Source organism: Cervus canadensis, chromosome 24 (assembly GCF_019320065.1).
Source record: "Cervus canadensis isolate Bull #8, Minnesota chromosome 24, ASM1932006v1, whole genome shotgun sequence".
Taxonomy (NCBI): Eukaryota; Metazoa; Chordata; class Mammalia; order Artiodactyla; family Cervidae; genus Cervus; species Cervus canadensis.
Window position 1 is genome coordinate 45,383,297 of NC_057409.1, and position 17,639 is coordinate 45,400,935.

General features: G+C 38.9%; 1 protein-coding gene across 3 annotated transcripts; it reads right to left on the minus strand.

The window, feature by feature from the left end:
• Positions 1–5,874: 5,874 nt before the first annotated feature.
• On the minus strand, positions 5,875–17,461 carry MAIP1 (matrix AAA peptidase interacting protein 1). 3 transcript variants are annotated; one of them, XR_006265249.1, is made up of 5 exons: positions 16,962–17,461; positions 11,976–12,047; positions 11,433–11,559; positions 9,806–9,907; positions 5,875–8,076 (listed from the first exon to the last, which is right to left on the minus strand). XR_006265249.1 is itself a non-coding variant. In XM_043446061.1 (5 exons), exons 1-5 carry the CDS (start codon positions 17,409–17,411, stop codon positions 7,998–8,000), a joined length of 876 nt encoding a protein of 291 aa, XP_043301996.1. In that variant the 5' UTR covers positions 17,412–17,461; the 3' UTR covers positions 5,875–7,997. The 3 variants fall into 3 exon arrangements, 2 of the variants coding, with proteins under 2 accessions (XP_043301996.1, XP_043301997.1); XM_043446061.1 differs by having other exon boundaries at positions 9,806–9,953; XM_043446062.1 differs by lacking the exon at positions 5,875–8,076 and having other exon boundaries at positions 9,806–9,949.
• Between the last annotated feature and the right edge of the window lie 178 nt (positions 17,462–17,639).

The window sequence follows — 17,639 nt, forward strand, 5'->3', positions numbered from 1 at the left end:
TCGCTCTCTGTGGCTGAGTATGTCTGAGTTCTGGCCAGTGAACGGCGTCACTTCCAAGTTTGGCATATATTGCTCATGTGAGACCCTTCACAGTTGTATTTTTCACTTGCCATAGTATCAGGTAGTGGCTGCCCATCAGCTGTGTCCAGGAGGGCAGGTAATGCCAACCGCTGAGCAGTGTCCCTAAGTGTCTCTTGTTGGACATGTAGTTTGAACAAGAAATATACCCTTTTTTGTTTCAATCCACTGAGATCTGAAGATTGTTTCTGCAGCATAATCTATATTCTGATTAATGCATTATACCATCCAGGAAAAGAGTCTGGGGATGGCAGTAATCACAGAGGAACTGAATGATATTATCTATGGTTCCAGCCATCAGAGAAGACATGTGAGCAACAGTTCCCTCTGAGGTGACTCATCCTTTTAACATCAACAGGTTCAAAAAACTTTTTTGTTGAGAAGTTGCCTTAACATATCTAGCTACAAAAATCTATCAAAACCAAGCAATCCCAAAGAAAGGCAATGCCAAAGAATGCTCAAACTACTGCACAATTGCACTCATCTCACACGCTAGCAAAGTAATGCTCAAAATTCTCCAAGCCAGGCATCAACAGTACATGAACCATGAACTTCCAGAGGTTCAAGCTGGTTTTAGAAAAGGCAGAGGAACCAGAGATCAAATTGCCAACATTTGCTGGATCGTCGAAAAAGCAAGAGAGTTCCAGAAAAATATCTATTTCTGCTTTATTGACTATGCCAAAGCTTTTGACTGTGTGGGTCACAACAAACTGTGGAAAATTCTGAAAGAGATGGGAATAACAGACCACCTGACCTGCCTCCTGAGAAACCTATATGCAGGTCAGGAAGCAACAGTTAGAACTGGACATGGAACAACAGACTGGTTCCAAATAGGAAAAGGAGTACGTCAAGGCTGTATATTGTCACCCTGCTTATTTAACTTATATGCAGAGTACATCATGAGAAATGCTGGACTGGATGAAGCACAAGCTGGAATCAAGATTGCCGGGAGAAATTTCAATAACCTCAGATATGCAGATGACACCATCCTTATGGCAGAAAGTGAAGAGGAACTAAAAAGCCTCTTGATGAAAGTGAAAGAGGAGAGTGAAAAAGTTGGCCTAAAGCTCAACATTCAGAAAAATAAGATCATGGCATCTGGTCCTATCACTTCATGGCAAATAGATGGGGAAACAGTGGCTGACTTTATTTTGGGGGGCTCCAAAATCACTGCAGATGGTGACTGCAGCCGTGAAATTAAAAGACGCTTACTCCTTGGAAGGAAAGTTATGACCAACCTAGACAGCATATTAAAAAGCAGAGACTTTACTTTGCCAACAAAGGTCTGTCTAGTCAAGGCTCTGGTTTTTCCAGTAGTCATGTATGGATGTGAGAGTTGGACTATAAAGAAAGCTGAGCGCCAAAGAATTGATGCTTTTGAACTGTGTTGTTGGAGAAGACTCGTGAGCGTACCTTGGACTGCAAGGAGGTCCAGCCAGTCCATTCTAAAGGAGATCAGTCCTGAATATTCATTGGAAGGACTGATGCTGAAGCTGAAAGTCCAATACTTTGGCCACCTAATGCAAAGAGCTGGCTCATTTGAAAAGACCCTGATGCTGGGAAAGGTTGAAGGCAGGAGGAGAAGGAGATGACAGAGGATGAGATGGTTGGATGGCATCACCGACTCAATGGACATGAGTTTGGGTGGACTCAGGGAGTTGGTGATGGACAGGGAGGCCTGGCGTGCTGTGGTCCATGGAGTTGAAAAAGAGTTGGACACAACTGATGACTGAACTGAACTGAAACTAAGCAATTCTATTTTTCAGTGACTTCCGGCCCTATCAAACTTACTGCAAGTTCTGCATTTACATTCCCCACACAACTGGCTCCACCGTGTGGTGTTCAGAAGAAATAACATTTATTATAGGACTGTAAAAGCAAGGTCACATATCCAATAACACCCTATATGCCTTGAGTGGGGACTGCACATGATAAAAAAAATTACATCCAGCTTACTAGGCCATTAAATCAAAAGTAAGAGGGAAAATGTTTCTGTCATGTGAACCAGAAAGTGCAGCAGTAGGGAGTGAGGCTTGATCATTTGTTATTCAATTATTAAATAATATTTACTGAGCTCTACTATGTACCATAATTTATTATGGGCTCCGGGGATATAGCGGTGGACAAGATAGAAGTTACTGCCTTAGTTGGAAAGGCAGACAATGTAAAAAGTCAACAAAGTAATATTTATTACAATGTTGGATGTGGTAAGTGCTATAAACAAAAATAAATCTGAGTTAGGGCATAAAAAGTGATGCTGAGGGGTTCTTTTAAATAAGGTTGACAGAAATAAAGACAAACAATTCACATTTAGCTCTCCCAAAGTTCATTTAGATTAGTCCAGTCACTCAGTCATGTCCAACTCTTTGGGACCCCATGGACTGCAGCACGCTAGGCCTCCCTGTCGATCACCAACTCCCAGAGTTTACTCAAACTCATGTCCATTGAGTCAGTGATGCCATACAACCATCTCATCCTCTGTCGTCCCCTTCTCTATCAGCCTTCAACCTTTCCCAGCATCAGGGTCTTTTCCAATGAGTCAGTTCTTCACATCATGTGCCCGCAGTATTGGGGTTTCATCTTTAGCATCAGTCCTTCCAATGAATATTCAGGACTGATTTCCTTTAGGATGGACTTGTTGGATCTCCTTGCAGTCTAAGTGACTCTCAAGAGTCTTTTCCGACACCACAGTTCAAAAGCATTAATTCTTTGGTGCTCAGCTTTCTTTATAGCCCAACTCACATCCATACATGACCACTGGAAAAACCATAGCTTTGACTAGACAGACCTTTGCTGGCAAAGGAATGTCTCTGCTTTTTAATTTAATATGCTGTTTAGGTTGGTCACAGCTTTTCTTCCAAGGAGCAATCATCTTTTAATTTCATGGCTGCAGTTACCATCTGCAGTGATTTCGGAGCCCCCACAAATAAAGTCTCTCACTGTTTTCATTGTTTCCCCAACTATTTGCCATGAAGTGATGGGACCAGATGCCATGATCTTAGTTTTCTGAATGTTAAGCTTTAAGCCAACTTTTCCACTCTCCTCTTTCACTTTCATCAAGAGGCTCTTTAGTTCTTTGCTTTCTGCTATAAGGATGGTGTTATCTGCATATCTGAGGTTATTGATATTTCTCCTGGCAATCTTGATTCCAGCTTGTGCTTCCGCCAGCCCAGCGTTTCTCATGATATACTCTGCATATAAGTTAAATAAGCAGGGTGACAATACACAGCCTTGACGTACTCCTTTTCCTATTTGGAACCAGTCTGTTGTTCCATGTCCAGTTCTAACTGTTGCTTCCTGACCTGCATATAGGTTTCTCAGGAGGCAGGTCAGGTGGTCTGTTATTCCCATCTCTTTCAGAATTTTCCACAGTTTGTTGTGATCCACACAGTCAAAAGCTTTGGCATAGTCAATAAAGCAGAAATAGATATTTTTCTGGAACTCTCTTGCTTTTTCGATGATCCAGCAAATGTTGGCAATTTGATCTCTGGTTCCTCTGCCTTTTCTAAAACCAGCTTGAACCTCTGAAGTTCACAGTTCACTGTGGAAGCCTGGCTTGGAGAATTTTGAGCATTACTTTGCTAGTGTGTGAGATGAGTGCAATTGTGCAGTAGTGTGAATATTCTTTGGCATTGCCTTTCTTTGGGATTGGAATGAAAACTAACCTTTTCCAGTCCTGTGGCCACTGCTGAGTTTTCCAATATATACATTATATATGTGTTACATTATGAAGTACAACCACTTATAATATATGTGATCACTTATAGACATAAGAATCTAATTAAGTCTTTAGCCCTAATTCCAAGTTATAGAAATGACACTATAATAAATTAATCAAACACATTCAGGATATGGCATATGGTCTATGTCTACTATCCTAGACTCCTCAAAATTGGAATGTCATAAAAAGGATGGAGGATTTCCTAAAAATTTTAGAGACTTAAAAGACATAATAACCAAACACAATGTGTGAATCTTGATTAAATCTCAGTTCAAAAAGATAATTTTAAGACAACTGGTAGAATTTTAAATTTTGTTTTAAATATTGGATGATATGGAATTATTGCTAATGGTCTTATTTAGTGGGGAATGCACGTTGAAATATTTAGGATAAAGTATTTGAAGTTTGAAACTTACTTTCAAGTGGTTTATATAAAAACTGTGTATATGTGTGTGTAATAGAGAGAAAAGGAAAAAGAGATGACAAAATGTTAATGTTTGATGAATCTAAGGCAGAAATATACAGTTGTGTATCATAAACTCCTAGAGAAATCATGGGGGTAATCTCCTTGACAGTGGTCTTGGGAAAGATTTTTTGGATTTGACAAAGCAAACATTAAGTGGGAGTACAACAAACTAAAATGCTTCCGCACAGTAAAGGAAACAATCACCAAAATGCAACTTGTGGAACAGGGGAAAATGTTTGTCAACCACACATCTGACGGGGATTAATACTCAAAATATACAGAGTCCATACAGCTCAACAACAACAAAACAAACCCAAATAACTCAACTTAAAACTGGGCAAAGGATCTGAACAGACATTTTTTCAAGAAAAGACACATAAATGGCCAACACATACTAGAAAAAGTGCTCAACATCACTAATCATCAGGTAAACTCAAAAATAAAAGCCTAACACCTGTGAGGATGTTTATCATCAGAAAGTCAAAAGGTAAACAAATTGGCAAGGATGTGAAGAAAAGAGAACTCTTGTGCACTGCTGATGGGGATGTAACCTGGTACAGCCATTATGGAGAACAGAATAGAGGCTCCTCAAGAAATTGAAAATAGAACTAACACATGATGGAGCAATCCACCTCTTGACACATAGATCCAAGGAAGATGAAAATGAAATCATTATTCAAAATGGTATCTGTACTTCCATGTTCATTGCAGCATTATTCAACAGTAATCAAGATGTGGAAACAAATTAAATGTCTGTTAACAGATGAAGATATAGTGTATATATATGTGTGTGTGTAGTATATTTATATAATGGAATATTGTTCAGCCTTAGAAAAGAAGGAAATCCTGTCATGTGCTACAACCTGAATGAATATTATGCTATGTGAAATAAGCCAAAGAAAGACAAAAACTTCCTGGTATCAGTGACATGTAGAATTCCATCACGCCCACCCTGCTCCCCACCCGCAAACAAGAAACACATTGAACTCACCGGGAACAACTAGATTGTAGCATCTATAAGGATAAAAGCTAGTGAGATCAAGACAAAAACCTTAGAATCCCTACTGTACAACCTTAAATGACCAAAATCTTTTGATTAAACAACCCAACACAATAGGGATAAATCAGCTATATTCAATAACATCACTAGGAAAATTTACTGGAATAGCAGATCTGCGAATTTACTTCATCTGTATCTAACATAATTTGTAACAAAAAATTTAAAGATCGCTGAGACCAAAAGTGACCCAGTGCATCCAGCCTTCCAAACATCTCCAAGAAGCCAAACACACAAGTAAAGCAATGTTGCATCAACTTGGCTTTCAGCTAAATATCCCCAACTGACTTCAGTCAACACTACATGGAGCAGACAAACCAAGTCAAACTCTGCCCAAATGTATGGGTAAAGTAAGTAACTGTTGTTATTTTTAAATTTTGGGTTTGTTAAATGGTAATAAGTAACTTTTAGCATGACTTCAGTCAGCTTTGAGAGTGTCCTTGCATTCTGGCCTAAGAATATGTTACAGGTTACTCTTGTTTTCAGTATAGAACTGGAATTGCCCCCAACGCCTGGCTCCTTTTATTGAGAAAACATACACAAAGACCATAGTTTGAGTATCAAGGTTTTTTTTTTTTTTAAGAAACAAAACATTACAGTCAAGTTCCACTCCCTTCCCTCCCAGATAGTTGCCATATATCATGCATTTAGTGCCTTATTAATCTCTTGCATTTTAGAAAAGTTTTACAATTCATGTATATTTTTACAAACAATAAATAGCACTGTATTTCATTAATTCTAAGTTAAACACTCCCCATCTATTTTTAAAACCACTGGAGATGTGTCTTACAACAGATAGTGTAACTGGTTGCGTTTTTCTTTTTTAGTAATATGTGCCTTTCTTAAACTTTTTATTTTGCATTGGGATATAGCTGATTAATAATGTGATTGTTTCAGGTGAATGGCAAAGGGACTCGGCCATACAAACACTTGTATCCATTCTCCCCCAAACTCCTCTCCCATCCAGGCTGCCAATTATGTGCCTAATTGATCTTATTTTCTGTTTCATCTAAGATTAGATAAAACAGATTAGCTGCTTTATACTTTACAAAAATTTAATCATTTATTTTTCTGCAAATTACTCTTGCTAAATATTTTAGCAAGCTTTGTTTAGGTATAACTTGCATTAAAATATATAATAATTTACATATAGTAAGATGGACCCATTTTAAGTCCATAGTTTGATGAGTCATGATAGTTGTATAAAGCTAATTTTCCATTATTGAGTTATAAGCATTATATATATATTCCAAATACAGGCCCTTTGTTAGATAATATGTATTACAAATAGTTTTCCCCAACCTGTGACCTGACTTTCCATTTCCTTGCTACTGTGAACAGAAGTATTAATTTTAATTAATTTTTTCTTTCACAATTCACTAAGAAATCCTTCTCTATCCCAAGACAGTAATTTCTGTTTCTTTCCAGAATTTCTAGAGTACTAGCTTTTGTTAAATCTATGATCCATTTCACAATCTAAATTTTGTACTAAAATTATGTATTGTGTAAGGCAAAAGATGAAGTTATTTGCTATTTGAATATATAGTTATTCTATTTGTTAAGACTTTTCTCATTAAATAACCATGGCACCTTTGTCAGAATCAATTGTGCAATATGTATGGGTCCATTTTCGAACTCTATTCTGTCCACTGGCCCCTAACATTTCTTATAAAACAGGTTTTCTGGCAACAAATTCTATCATCTTTTCTTTGTCTGAAAATCTTTTCTCACCTTTTCTGAAGGATATATTTCCTGAACATGGAATTCTAAGTCAAAAGGTTTATGTTTTTCTTTCAAAGATACCATGCCAAGGCCTCTAACTTAGAGTTTGAGAAAAGAAATACAGTCACTCTCTGTCTGGAATGTGGTTGTTTTTTTCTTCTCCAGCTGCTTTTCTAATTTTCTCTCGTTTTCAACACTTTGATTATGATGTACTTTAGTTTTCTTTATGTGTGTCCCTGATGGTTGAATTTCTTGGATCTCTGGGTTTATAATTTTCATAATTAGGAAAACTTTCAGACATTATTTTTTACATTGTTTTTGTTTCCCTTATCCCATCTTCTAGGAGTCCAATACAAGTATGTTAGAAAGACTTGATGTTATTTCATAGGGGACTAAGGCACTGTTCTATTTTTTTTTTCTCTTTGTGCTTTAATAAGGTTCACTGATTTTTAGTTCTGCAGTGACCCATCTGCTGTAATTCCATCTATTCTTTCTCATCTAGCTAGTGAACAAAGAGGTAATCAAATAGCAGCAGTGACTTTTTAAAAATAAATCTTCCACATACTTGAATTATTGGTATAAGTGTATTAACCACAAATAAATATTTCAGGACTATGAATTTAGAAATGTGTATTTTTTCAATATCTTCTTTATTACCTGTAAAATTAGTTTGTGTATATATACATATACATGTAACATGAGAAATACACTAACATGACACCAGTGACGGGCTGCTGTAATTCTTTTTACTTTGACTTCTACAGAAAGTGACGAAAATCTGTGGAAAATGCTTTATTGTATCATGCTTATTTACTACAAGGAACATTTTATAATAATACAAAAGTAATCCACAAACTTGATTAAGTGAAGATCAATTGATCTGAAAATTTTTTCTCCCTTAGTCTTTCACAGTAATTGCCAAAAGTTCAATACGCTGATTTTTCCAAGAACAATTATTCTAATAACTTTGGGTGTTCAATCCGTGCAATGGTCCAGTCAGGCTTCACTCCTTGTGTAAACTCTCTCTGAAATCTAAGGAAAACATTATAAACAATGTGTATCCTGTATCAGTTCAAAAACTTCCTGGATCACTATGTAATTTTCAAGTATATAGTTGAGGCAGTTTTTAGCAAAAAGCTAACAGATAATGGTAAATAAAAATTAAAAATCAAAAGTTTGATCTACCAATTTGATCACAAAAAATATCCCCACAAAAATTCTCAACTGAGTATTTTTAACAGACAGATCTATATACACTCTATATCTGTCAGTCTGTGAAAGAAACGTGTTATTCTGCTAAGTACTAGCTATAATATATGCCTAATATGAGGAGAAAAAAACTGGACTATGGTGATAAAACAGCACTTCCATGGAAGTTGGCTATGTGATTAGATTTACTCATAGCTGGCACTAAGTTCATTCTTGAAAACAGCAGTCTTTATGAGCTGCATGTGATCTTAGTAGGGACTCTCAGAACAACCAAAGCTTAATGTTGATTATAGGGTTCTAGATGATGTCTTTAAAAAGAGACAATTCAGTAGATTGAAATTAAGTACTTAAATATATAGAATATTTTGGGTAATTACAAATAAAGCAAAATTCCAAACAGGAAAAAGAAATGGAAAAAAAAGCACATTTCCTTCAAGAAGTGAAAAAATGAAGATATAATTCTCTTTACCTTAGTGAAACAGGATACATTTTCTTTCTTAGGTCATTTTGGGGTTTTGTTCATTGTTTTAAAGCAAATTTGTATAACTTTGATGACATAAAAGTATTCTCTTTTAAACAGATATTAAACTATATCTCCACTGACTTGCTTGAATTGTTCACTGTTCCAAATTTTATTTGCACAATAATACACCACAGTGTCTCTTTTAAATAGATTGCTAACCTCCCATTAGACAGTATCTCCTTAAGGGCAGGAACCCTTCAATTCTGTGCCTGAACTCCCACCAGAGTACCTGGTAAAGAGGAGATGGTCAATAATTATCTAGTGAGTGGATGGTCCATGTGCCAATTACAGCATATTTATTTTCCAAAGATGGTCATAACTACATTTCACATGCTCTTCTGCAATGTGACCTTGCTGCTGCCCCATGAAGAGGTGGAGTATCTCCATGTCCTTCACTGTGCAGACCCTGTGACTGTTTGGACCAGCAAACCATGGCAGAAGTGATGCTGTTCCAACCCTGGGCATAGCCCTTTACTGGAGGGCTATGTCTAGCATCTTCTGTCTTTTGGAAGCCAACCACCATGTAGAATACATAACTATCTTAACACCTCCACAAGCCCAAGCCATGAAGAGAGGCCTTGGAGGATGAGACATTATGTGGAGAAGCCAAGGAGCATCCTGGTGCTGCCCTGTGGACGAGGAAACCCACTGTGGAAATGAATCTCTGGCTCCTGCCGCCCCAGCTGACGCCAGGGAGAGCAGAGAAAACCCCACAGCTGAGCCTTTCCAAAATTCCAGAGCAGCAGAAAAGCAGGCAAAATGAATGGCTGTTTGCTGTCACTGACTTGGAATGGTTTGTAATGTAGCGATAGACAGCTGAAACACTGTTTAATTAGGTTCAGCAACATGACCTCTTCCTAATTTCTGAACACTGCTGTTTTGTGGCCAGTGCGTCTTTATGACTATGTTTCGTCACAGATACTTGTCAAATTTCAATTTGTTCTTCTGAAAGCTCCCTTTAGTTTTCATATCTTCATACTACCTTCCATTTTCTAAAGAAAGGAAACGAGGAAATGTGATCAGACTTACTCATAGCTTGCACTAAGAAGCTGTTTGGTTTCCACGTTCTGATCCCCCAACTTAACCTGGAACACACGGGCTCCACTTATGGCCTCACTGGGGATGTTGGCACTGGTTAGATACCAAAAGCACACCAGGATGTTAACAAACTTCCTTCCTTAGAGAAAAAACACACACACACACAGACACAGATCACAGTGATCTATCAGCCTTATATCCAAAACGAAATCAGCAACTGGCAGTAATTACACAGTCGGTACAGATCAAACTTTGTGCTCATTCTAACTTAAGGTACCCGTATTGACACCTTCTATTTTTAGAAAATTCTCTTGGGGTTTACCAGTATTTGCCTTCCTCTCTGCAACACAATACAAGAGCTACTATTTGCTGAGCAGGCACTTATTTCCCAAGCGTACTATGTGGATTCTTTCCCATTTGTGGGATTTTCTAAAATTATGGTAACAGGTATCTATTGTCAAGCCAAAAAAGAGTAGGGGGAAAAACATTGTTTTGGTGCTAAGTTATTAACTTATCCCCAACTGCCAGAAAGAAAAAACACTTCTCTTCTACTCTAATTCACTTTACTACGCCCAGTGATTATGCAAAAACCAGGCAGTGACCATGCGGCTAAGATGCAATTTGAAATATTAGGGAGAAGAAAATATTTATCATTAAAAGTACCTTTCTGAATGTTTCAAATTAACATGCATGTGAAAATATTTTCACTATTAAAGAGTCCTCAATCAGAACTGCCTTGCCAAGTGTGTGAGCAAAGGCAAGATTTCCTATGTGCCTAGCACATAGTACATACGTGTATATTTGTAGAGGGAATAAGTAAGTCACTGAGTTTTCAGGAATGCTCTTGGGAAAATAGGACAAGGAAAAGAACAAGATAAACGCCAAAGTTCCTCTCAATTATTTTCATCGTCTCCAAATAAATCCAATTGGGAGTTCTGAGTTAATGTTACTCTTAAGACAGTGTTTAGCTAACAGTATTTACTTTTTCTTTTACTTTTTACTCCTACTTAACATACAGCTGGACACTTAAAATAGTCAATTGTTTCCTTTAAGTTAGGAAATCTGAAGCACAAATATTTTCATTTTGACATAGGAGCAGCTTGTCTTGGACAATTTTCATTAACTTAAGTGACAATGTTCTCTTCTATGAATTAGACGGCATTAGGGAAAAGTTCTTTTTTTTGATTAATCTTTTTATTTTGTAATGGGGTATAGCTGATTAACAGACAATGTTGTGACAGTTTCCCGTGAACAGCAAAGGGGCTCACCCACACTACACAGGTATCCATTCTCCCCACACCCCGTCCCAACCAGTCTGCCGCACACCACAGAGGGGAGTTCCAGGCGCTACACAGGAGGGCCTTGTTGGTTATCCCACTTTAAAAACAGCAGTGTGTACATGACCATCCCAAACTTCTAGAGAGAAAGGCATTCAGAACTATTACCATAACCCAAGTCTTCCAGAGCCAGGTCTTTAAAGAATGAATAAATTATTTTCTCTGCAATTCTATAAATATCCACTTATACCAACAAAATGCTACTATTCCAGGATCTTTCACTAATTGAGCTTATCTGGACAACTGTGGGCCATTTAAAGTTGCCTATGCTCCAGGATTACCTTTCTCATCATAGTAAATGGAGATGTCTCCTGTTGATGTGTACACAATTTCATCTATGTCAGCAGCAAGGGCATTTTTATGGTTGTCAGGTAGTGAAGTAACCTTTTCTTTCAATACACGTAGAGTCTAAGTATGGAAAAAAGCAAACCAGAGTTCACTTGTTGAACTGTCAAAAGCTTTTCAAAAAGTAGAGTGAATTCTTCATGGAGTGTATTTTGTAAAACTATTTTTAATTTTACAGCCATATGTATTCACTTTCAAAAGCAAGGCTGAGAGGCATCTGATTCTTCAGTTAGATAATTCCTAATAGAACATTCTATGTAAGAGTTGAAAGACATCATACTCACTTATGCCTTAAGTAGCAAGTCATTCTATGCTCTTTAAGACCCCTAGTACTCCAAAGGCAAAATAGAGGGACTCTACTTTGGGTGACGGAATACATGTTATTTTAAGCATAATTAAGGACAATGCATATAATTCTAATGAAAGAAAACAATACATGTTAATATTTATTTATAAAGGAAAATTAAAGTATACGTTACCTCTTTGGCCACAAGTTCTTCCAATAGATCAAACTTACACTGTGACAGCAATTTGGACACATGAGCAAAAGCCTTAAAAAAAAAAAAGAAAAGAAAAGTGGGGGAAGGGTGGTGATTATTATTTTAAGATACTATGCGAAATACCATACAATGTACAATGCTCATACTTCAGTGGCTAAGTATAACAAAGACTATTTTATGATAAAGGCAATAAACATTGTCAACATTAAGATATCGATGGTTAGGCATGACTCCTTCAAAGTTGGTTGACTTTTTTAACGGCCTTTCCACATGCACAGTAGTAAGTGGGCAGATTGCAAATGATGTGTCCACTCCAAGGACCTGAGAAGAGATAGTGTGTGGTGTACATACTAGGTTCTCAATAAAAAAAAACTTCTATATAGTCCCTTTTAAAATAATGATGAAGTAAGTAATCAGCCATCCTGACTGTCATATGACCCTCCTCTAAATCTTGAATACATAGCAGTGCAACCTAAATGGTACTGGGAGTCTGGAGATCTGGGCTGCAGCTGAACCTCACTAAGATAGATAGGGAAACGGAAAGTGTTAGCTGCTCAGTCCTGTCCAACCCTTTGATATTTCATGGACTGTAGGCTGCCAGGCTCCTCTTTCTGTAGAATTCTCCAGGCAAGAATACTGGAGTGGACTGCCATTCCTTTCTCCAGGGGATCTTCCTGACTCAGGGATTGAGTTCGGGTCTTCCGCACTGCAGGCAGATTCTCTACAGTCTGAGCTAACTCTTCAGACAGGTCTAAGACAGATATGGCATTGGTAAAGTGGGAGGAAAGAGAATGAGATTGCACAGTCTAATGCAGTAGACCTCAACTTTAAAGTACAATATCCCACTTTAAAGTGCGAGACAGTCAACTGCAATCCCCCACACTACTAGCAATGAGGAATGGAGCTGTGCATTAAGACTCTACTTGTTTTCAACGAGCTTCCTGTCTACTTGAGGAGAGCGCCGAGAAAATGGACAAATCCAAGAATTATGACAGGAATAAGAACAGGATGATTTTGGAAGAATACAGGTGAGAACTTACACTATCTGGGCGGACAATAAGGGGGCTTCCTAAAGGAAGAACCATCTAAGAAATTTGAAGAACTAGCAAGAGAAAGAGGATGCAAAGGTGTGTCAGCTAGACAACTCTCATAACTGTTATGGGCTGAATTGGGTTTTCCAAATTCATACATTGAAGCCCTAACTCCCAGTACCTCAGAAGGTAGCTATATTTGGAGACAGGATTTTTAAAGAGGTGATGACGTCAAATGAGGGTGGGCCCTAGTCCAATTTGACTGGTGTGCTTACAAGAGGAAATGTGGACACACACAGAGATACCAGGACACATGAACACAGGGGGAAAAAACAGGGGAGGACACAGAAAGAAAATGGTCATCTACAAGCAAAGGACAGAGGCCACAGAAGAAACCAAACTTACCAACACCTTGTTCTAGGACTTTCAGCTTCCAGAAATGCAACAAAATAAGGTTTTATGGTTTAAGCAACCCAGACTGAGGTATTTTGTTATGGCAGGAAGCAACAGTTAGAACTGGACATGGAACAACAGACTGGTTCCAATTAGGACAAGGAGTACGTCAAGGCTGTATATTGTCATCCTGCTTATTTAACTTACATTCAGGGTACATCATGAGAAACGCTGGGCTGGAAGAAGCACAAGCTGGAATCAAGATTGCCAGGAGAAATAGCAATAACATCAGATATGCAGATGACACCACCGTTATGGCAGAAAGGGAAGAACTAAAGAGCCTCCTGATGAAAGTGAAAGAGGAGAGTGGAAAAGTTGGCTTAAAATTCAACATTCAGAAAACTAAGATCATGGCGTCTGATCCCATCACTTCCTGGCAAATAGATGGGGAAACAGTGACAGACTTTATTTTTGGGGGCTCCAAAATCACTGCAGATGGTGATTGCAGCCATGAAATTAAAAGATGCTTGCTTCTCAAAAGAAAAGTTATGACCAACCTAGACAGCATATTAAAAAGCAGAAACATTACTTTGCCAACAAAGGTCCATCTAGTCAAGGCTATGGTTTTTCCAGTGGTCATGTATGGATGTGAGAGTTGGACTATAAAGTAAGCTGAACACCAAAGAATTAATGCTTTTGAACTGTGGTGTTGGAGAAGACTCTTGACAGTCCCTCGGACTACAAGGAGATCTAACCAGTCCATCCTAAAGGAAATCAGTCCTGAATATTCATTAGAAGGACTGATGCTGAAGCTGAAACTCCAATACTTTGGCCACCTGATGCGAAGAACTGACTCAATGGAAAAGACCTTGATGCTGGAAAAGACTGAAGGCAGGAGGAGAAGGGGATGACTGAGGATAAGACGGTTGGGTGGCATCACCGACTCAATGAACATGAGTTTGAATAAACTCCGGGAGTTGGTGATGGGACAGGGAGGCCTGGCGTGCTGCAGTACATGGGGTCACAAAGAGTCGGACAAAACTGAGCAACTGAACTGAACTGAAAAATAATGGAGTTGAATTTTGAGAAAAAGCACACTTCCAAATGGACTCAAGGATCCCTTGCAAACATTCTAGATGCTCTCAGGGTTCAGAAACAACCTATGTGTTTTAGTAAGCCTTTGTGTGTGGAAGACGGGTGAAATTTGGTAAGAAGTAACAGATATCACAATCATGTTGAAATCCAACTATGATACTCTAGTTTCTGTGGCCAATGATCAAACCTGAGCAAATTATCCTGTAAGGTAATAACGTCCCAATAGGAGGCTGCCCTGATAAGGCTTTGATGATATAAGACTTCCTAACCTAAGCAAGGGGCTTCCTTGGTGGCTTAGTGGTAAAGAATCTGCCTGTAATGCAGGAGCCACAAGAGGTGGTTTGATCCCTGGGTTGGGAAGACTACCGGAGCAGGGCATGGCAACCCACTCCAATAATCCTGCCTGGAGATCCCCATGGACAGAGGAGCCTGGTGAGTTATAGTTCATAGGGTCACAAAGAGTTGCACACGACTGAAGTGACTTAGCACGCACATACGCAACCTAAACAGGCTTCTGGGAAATAGCTTTTTGTTTCATAGAAAAGGCCAAAATATGTAAAGATACTGGAAAACAAACAGTAAATGGTTAATGTGGTTTGATGGCAGTAACAGCGATAATATCATATGTACTTATCAATGGAAGTAAAGTTTGTGGCACAAATAAAGCTGTTTAAGGACTGTGTATCATTGGACCACCTATTCCTCTGGCTCACATGATGAATAAAAGCTTGCCTAGATTGGTTTAAAATAAGCTACAGGCTACATTGTATAACACAGGGAATATAGCCAGTATTTTGTAACTATAAATGGAGTATAATCTTTAAAAATTATGAATCACTACATTGTATATCTGTAACACTGTATACCTGTAACAATATTACAATTATACTTTGAGAGAAAAATTTTAAATTATAAAAATTTTTTAAAAAGCTTGCCTAGATTATACTTAACCATGTCAATTTCTAGTAACTCTAGAGAACCAAGAATGCTTGTAGAGTGGGTCACAGAACAATGTACCTCAGCAGTTGCTAGCTATGCATCCTTGAGTTAATCATCTGACCTTTTTAGACTTGATTTTTATCATCTGTAAAAGATAATTAGACTAGAATAACGAGCATGAAGGTGTCTTTCATGTTCCATGACTGAAAAAGAAAAATGTTAATGAACATGATCTAACTGACAGCTTGATATTCACATCCCAAGATAATATTCTATAGTTGGGAAGTTAAAGGCCAAGTTGAGCTCAAGAGAGTAGATAATCTAGCCAATGTTTATGCACCAGATTATTCCCAAGCCCTAGAATTACATCTATGCAAAAGAAGGAAGAGTTGCCTTATGAGATCTAGGTAGGAAGACTTTTCAGCCATGTCCTTTTAAACTGTAGGTGTTGAAAAACTGGTTTGCTTGATCTGAAAGGTTATGTTAAGCAACCACTGGTTTAATGGAATCACTAAATATTTGCCATGGATGACCTAATATTCTTTTTGGAAATCAGAATGGCTAAATGCACAAAAATTGATTTAGATGAGGCAAAACTGCATACAGACTGTCTGATGAATGGGTGCAAATACTACTTAATAGCAAGGATGAGGACTAAAATAGCTCACAGCTGGAGGACCTTTAGGATAAAGAGTGACTAAAAAGTGTTCCATGCTCCTTTGTGGTCAAAGGAAGTAGGGACTTAGATTTGATTCCTATCCTGTCCATGGGGGGATGACTTCCATTCCTTATTGATGCATAAATGAGCAGGAGGTTGACAAGCTCACAAGTCATCTGCAGGAATCCTGAAGGACAGTAGTATCAAGCTCATTTACCTCTACACAAAGAAAAATTTTGAGAACTGACAGCAACTAAGGTTTATCCCTTATAATACTATTAACTATGCTTGCTCTTTGCTTTTAAATTTTTTTGTAAAAACACAGGTTAGTCAAGAATTGACTCAGGGAAGCAAAAAGCACGAGTTAATATTGACACTGATTATATTAACATTTAATTTATAATTGACAGATCACATAAGTAAGTATAAATGGCTGTGTTTATAGAAATAAACTGAAAAAAACCAGAAGTAAATATATCAATGCCAGCATATAATCAGTATCGTCTTTTTCATTCTGCAGAAAAATCACATTTCAGAAGAAATAAAGCCTTTTAAGTGTCAGAAATAGGCTTTGAATCCATTTCTATCTGATTCAAAACCTGCAGACGGCAGAAAAAGTAGTTAAGGGACTTCAAATTGGTCTCTCAATCAATACCCTATTCCTCGGAGACCGTGCAAACAAGTAGAAGCTTAGTTTACAGCAAGTGGCCGGAGGGCCTTGTATTTGGGTCACTACCCACATTTGATCATTTGAGACCCAGTGGAAACCTCACCGCTAAACACTTTTGCGTATCTTAACTGCTGAATTCATGAGAGGTGGATAGGTTATTCCTAGAGAAATAAACCAACCTGCTTCGCTCCTTCTGAGAACTCTGTGATGCTGAACTCTTGGTCGAAATAGGCCCAGATAAGGAAGGAGTAAATTCGAGTCCGAACCCAGTTGATGGGGTTGGAGAACCCTAGAATGATCATTTTGGTTTTCTGACGCTGCTGGGGCTGCTCCTCGGTGCTGTAGGTTCGCCGGGGGTAGGAAGGGAAAGTGGGGAGGGTTGCGGCGACTTCCAGGGGGCTGAGCACGGGACGCTGAGGACCCCGAGCAGACAGGGCCAAGGCCGCGGAGGCCCAAGAGACTCGAGGAAATGGGGCTGCTCCCGAGCAGAGGCGGCGGCGGCAGAAGCAGCAAAGTCCAGACGATGGGGGCTTCACCTCGGCCGAACCGGGAGTCCGGAGGCGGGCGGCCCAGGCCGGTAGAGGCCGAGAAAGTAGCAAGCGGGGTAAAAGACAGACGGCCAGCGCCATTTTTGTGACCTTTCACCCCTGTGCTTGCCTGTGCATCATGGAAAGAAAGTCGGTGTGAAACCACCTCAGCGAGGTTCGGAGAAAGAGACTGGAGAGTCGAGCTGGCCTGTTACTGCCACCTCTGGTGAATTCGCCCCTTCTCTGCTCTCCATCATACGCCTGTCGGCCCCGAGCCCCGCACTCGGAACAGGCCGTTCTCGCGATTCAGCCGGCCTCCGGGACCTTTTC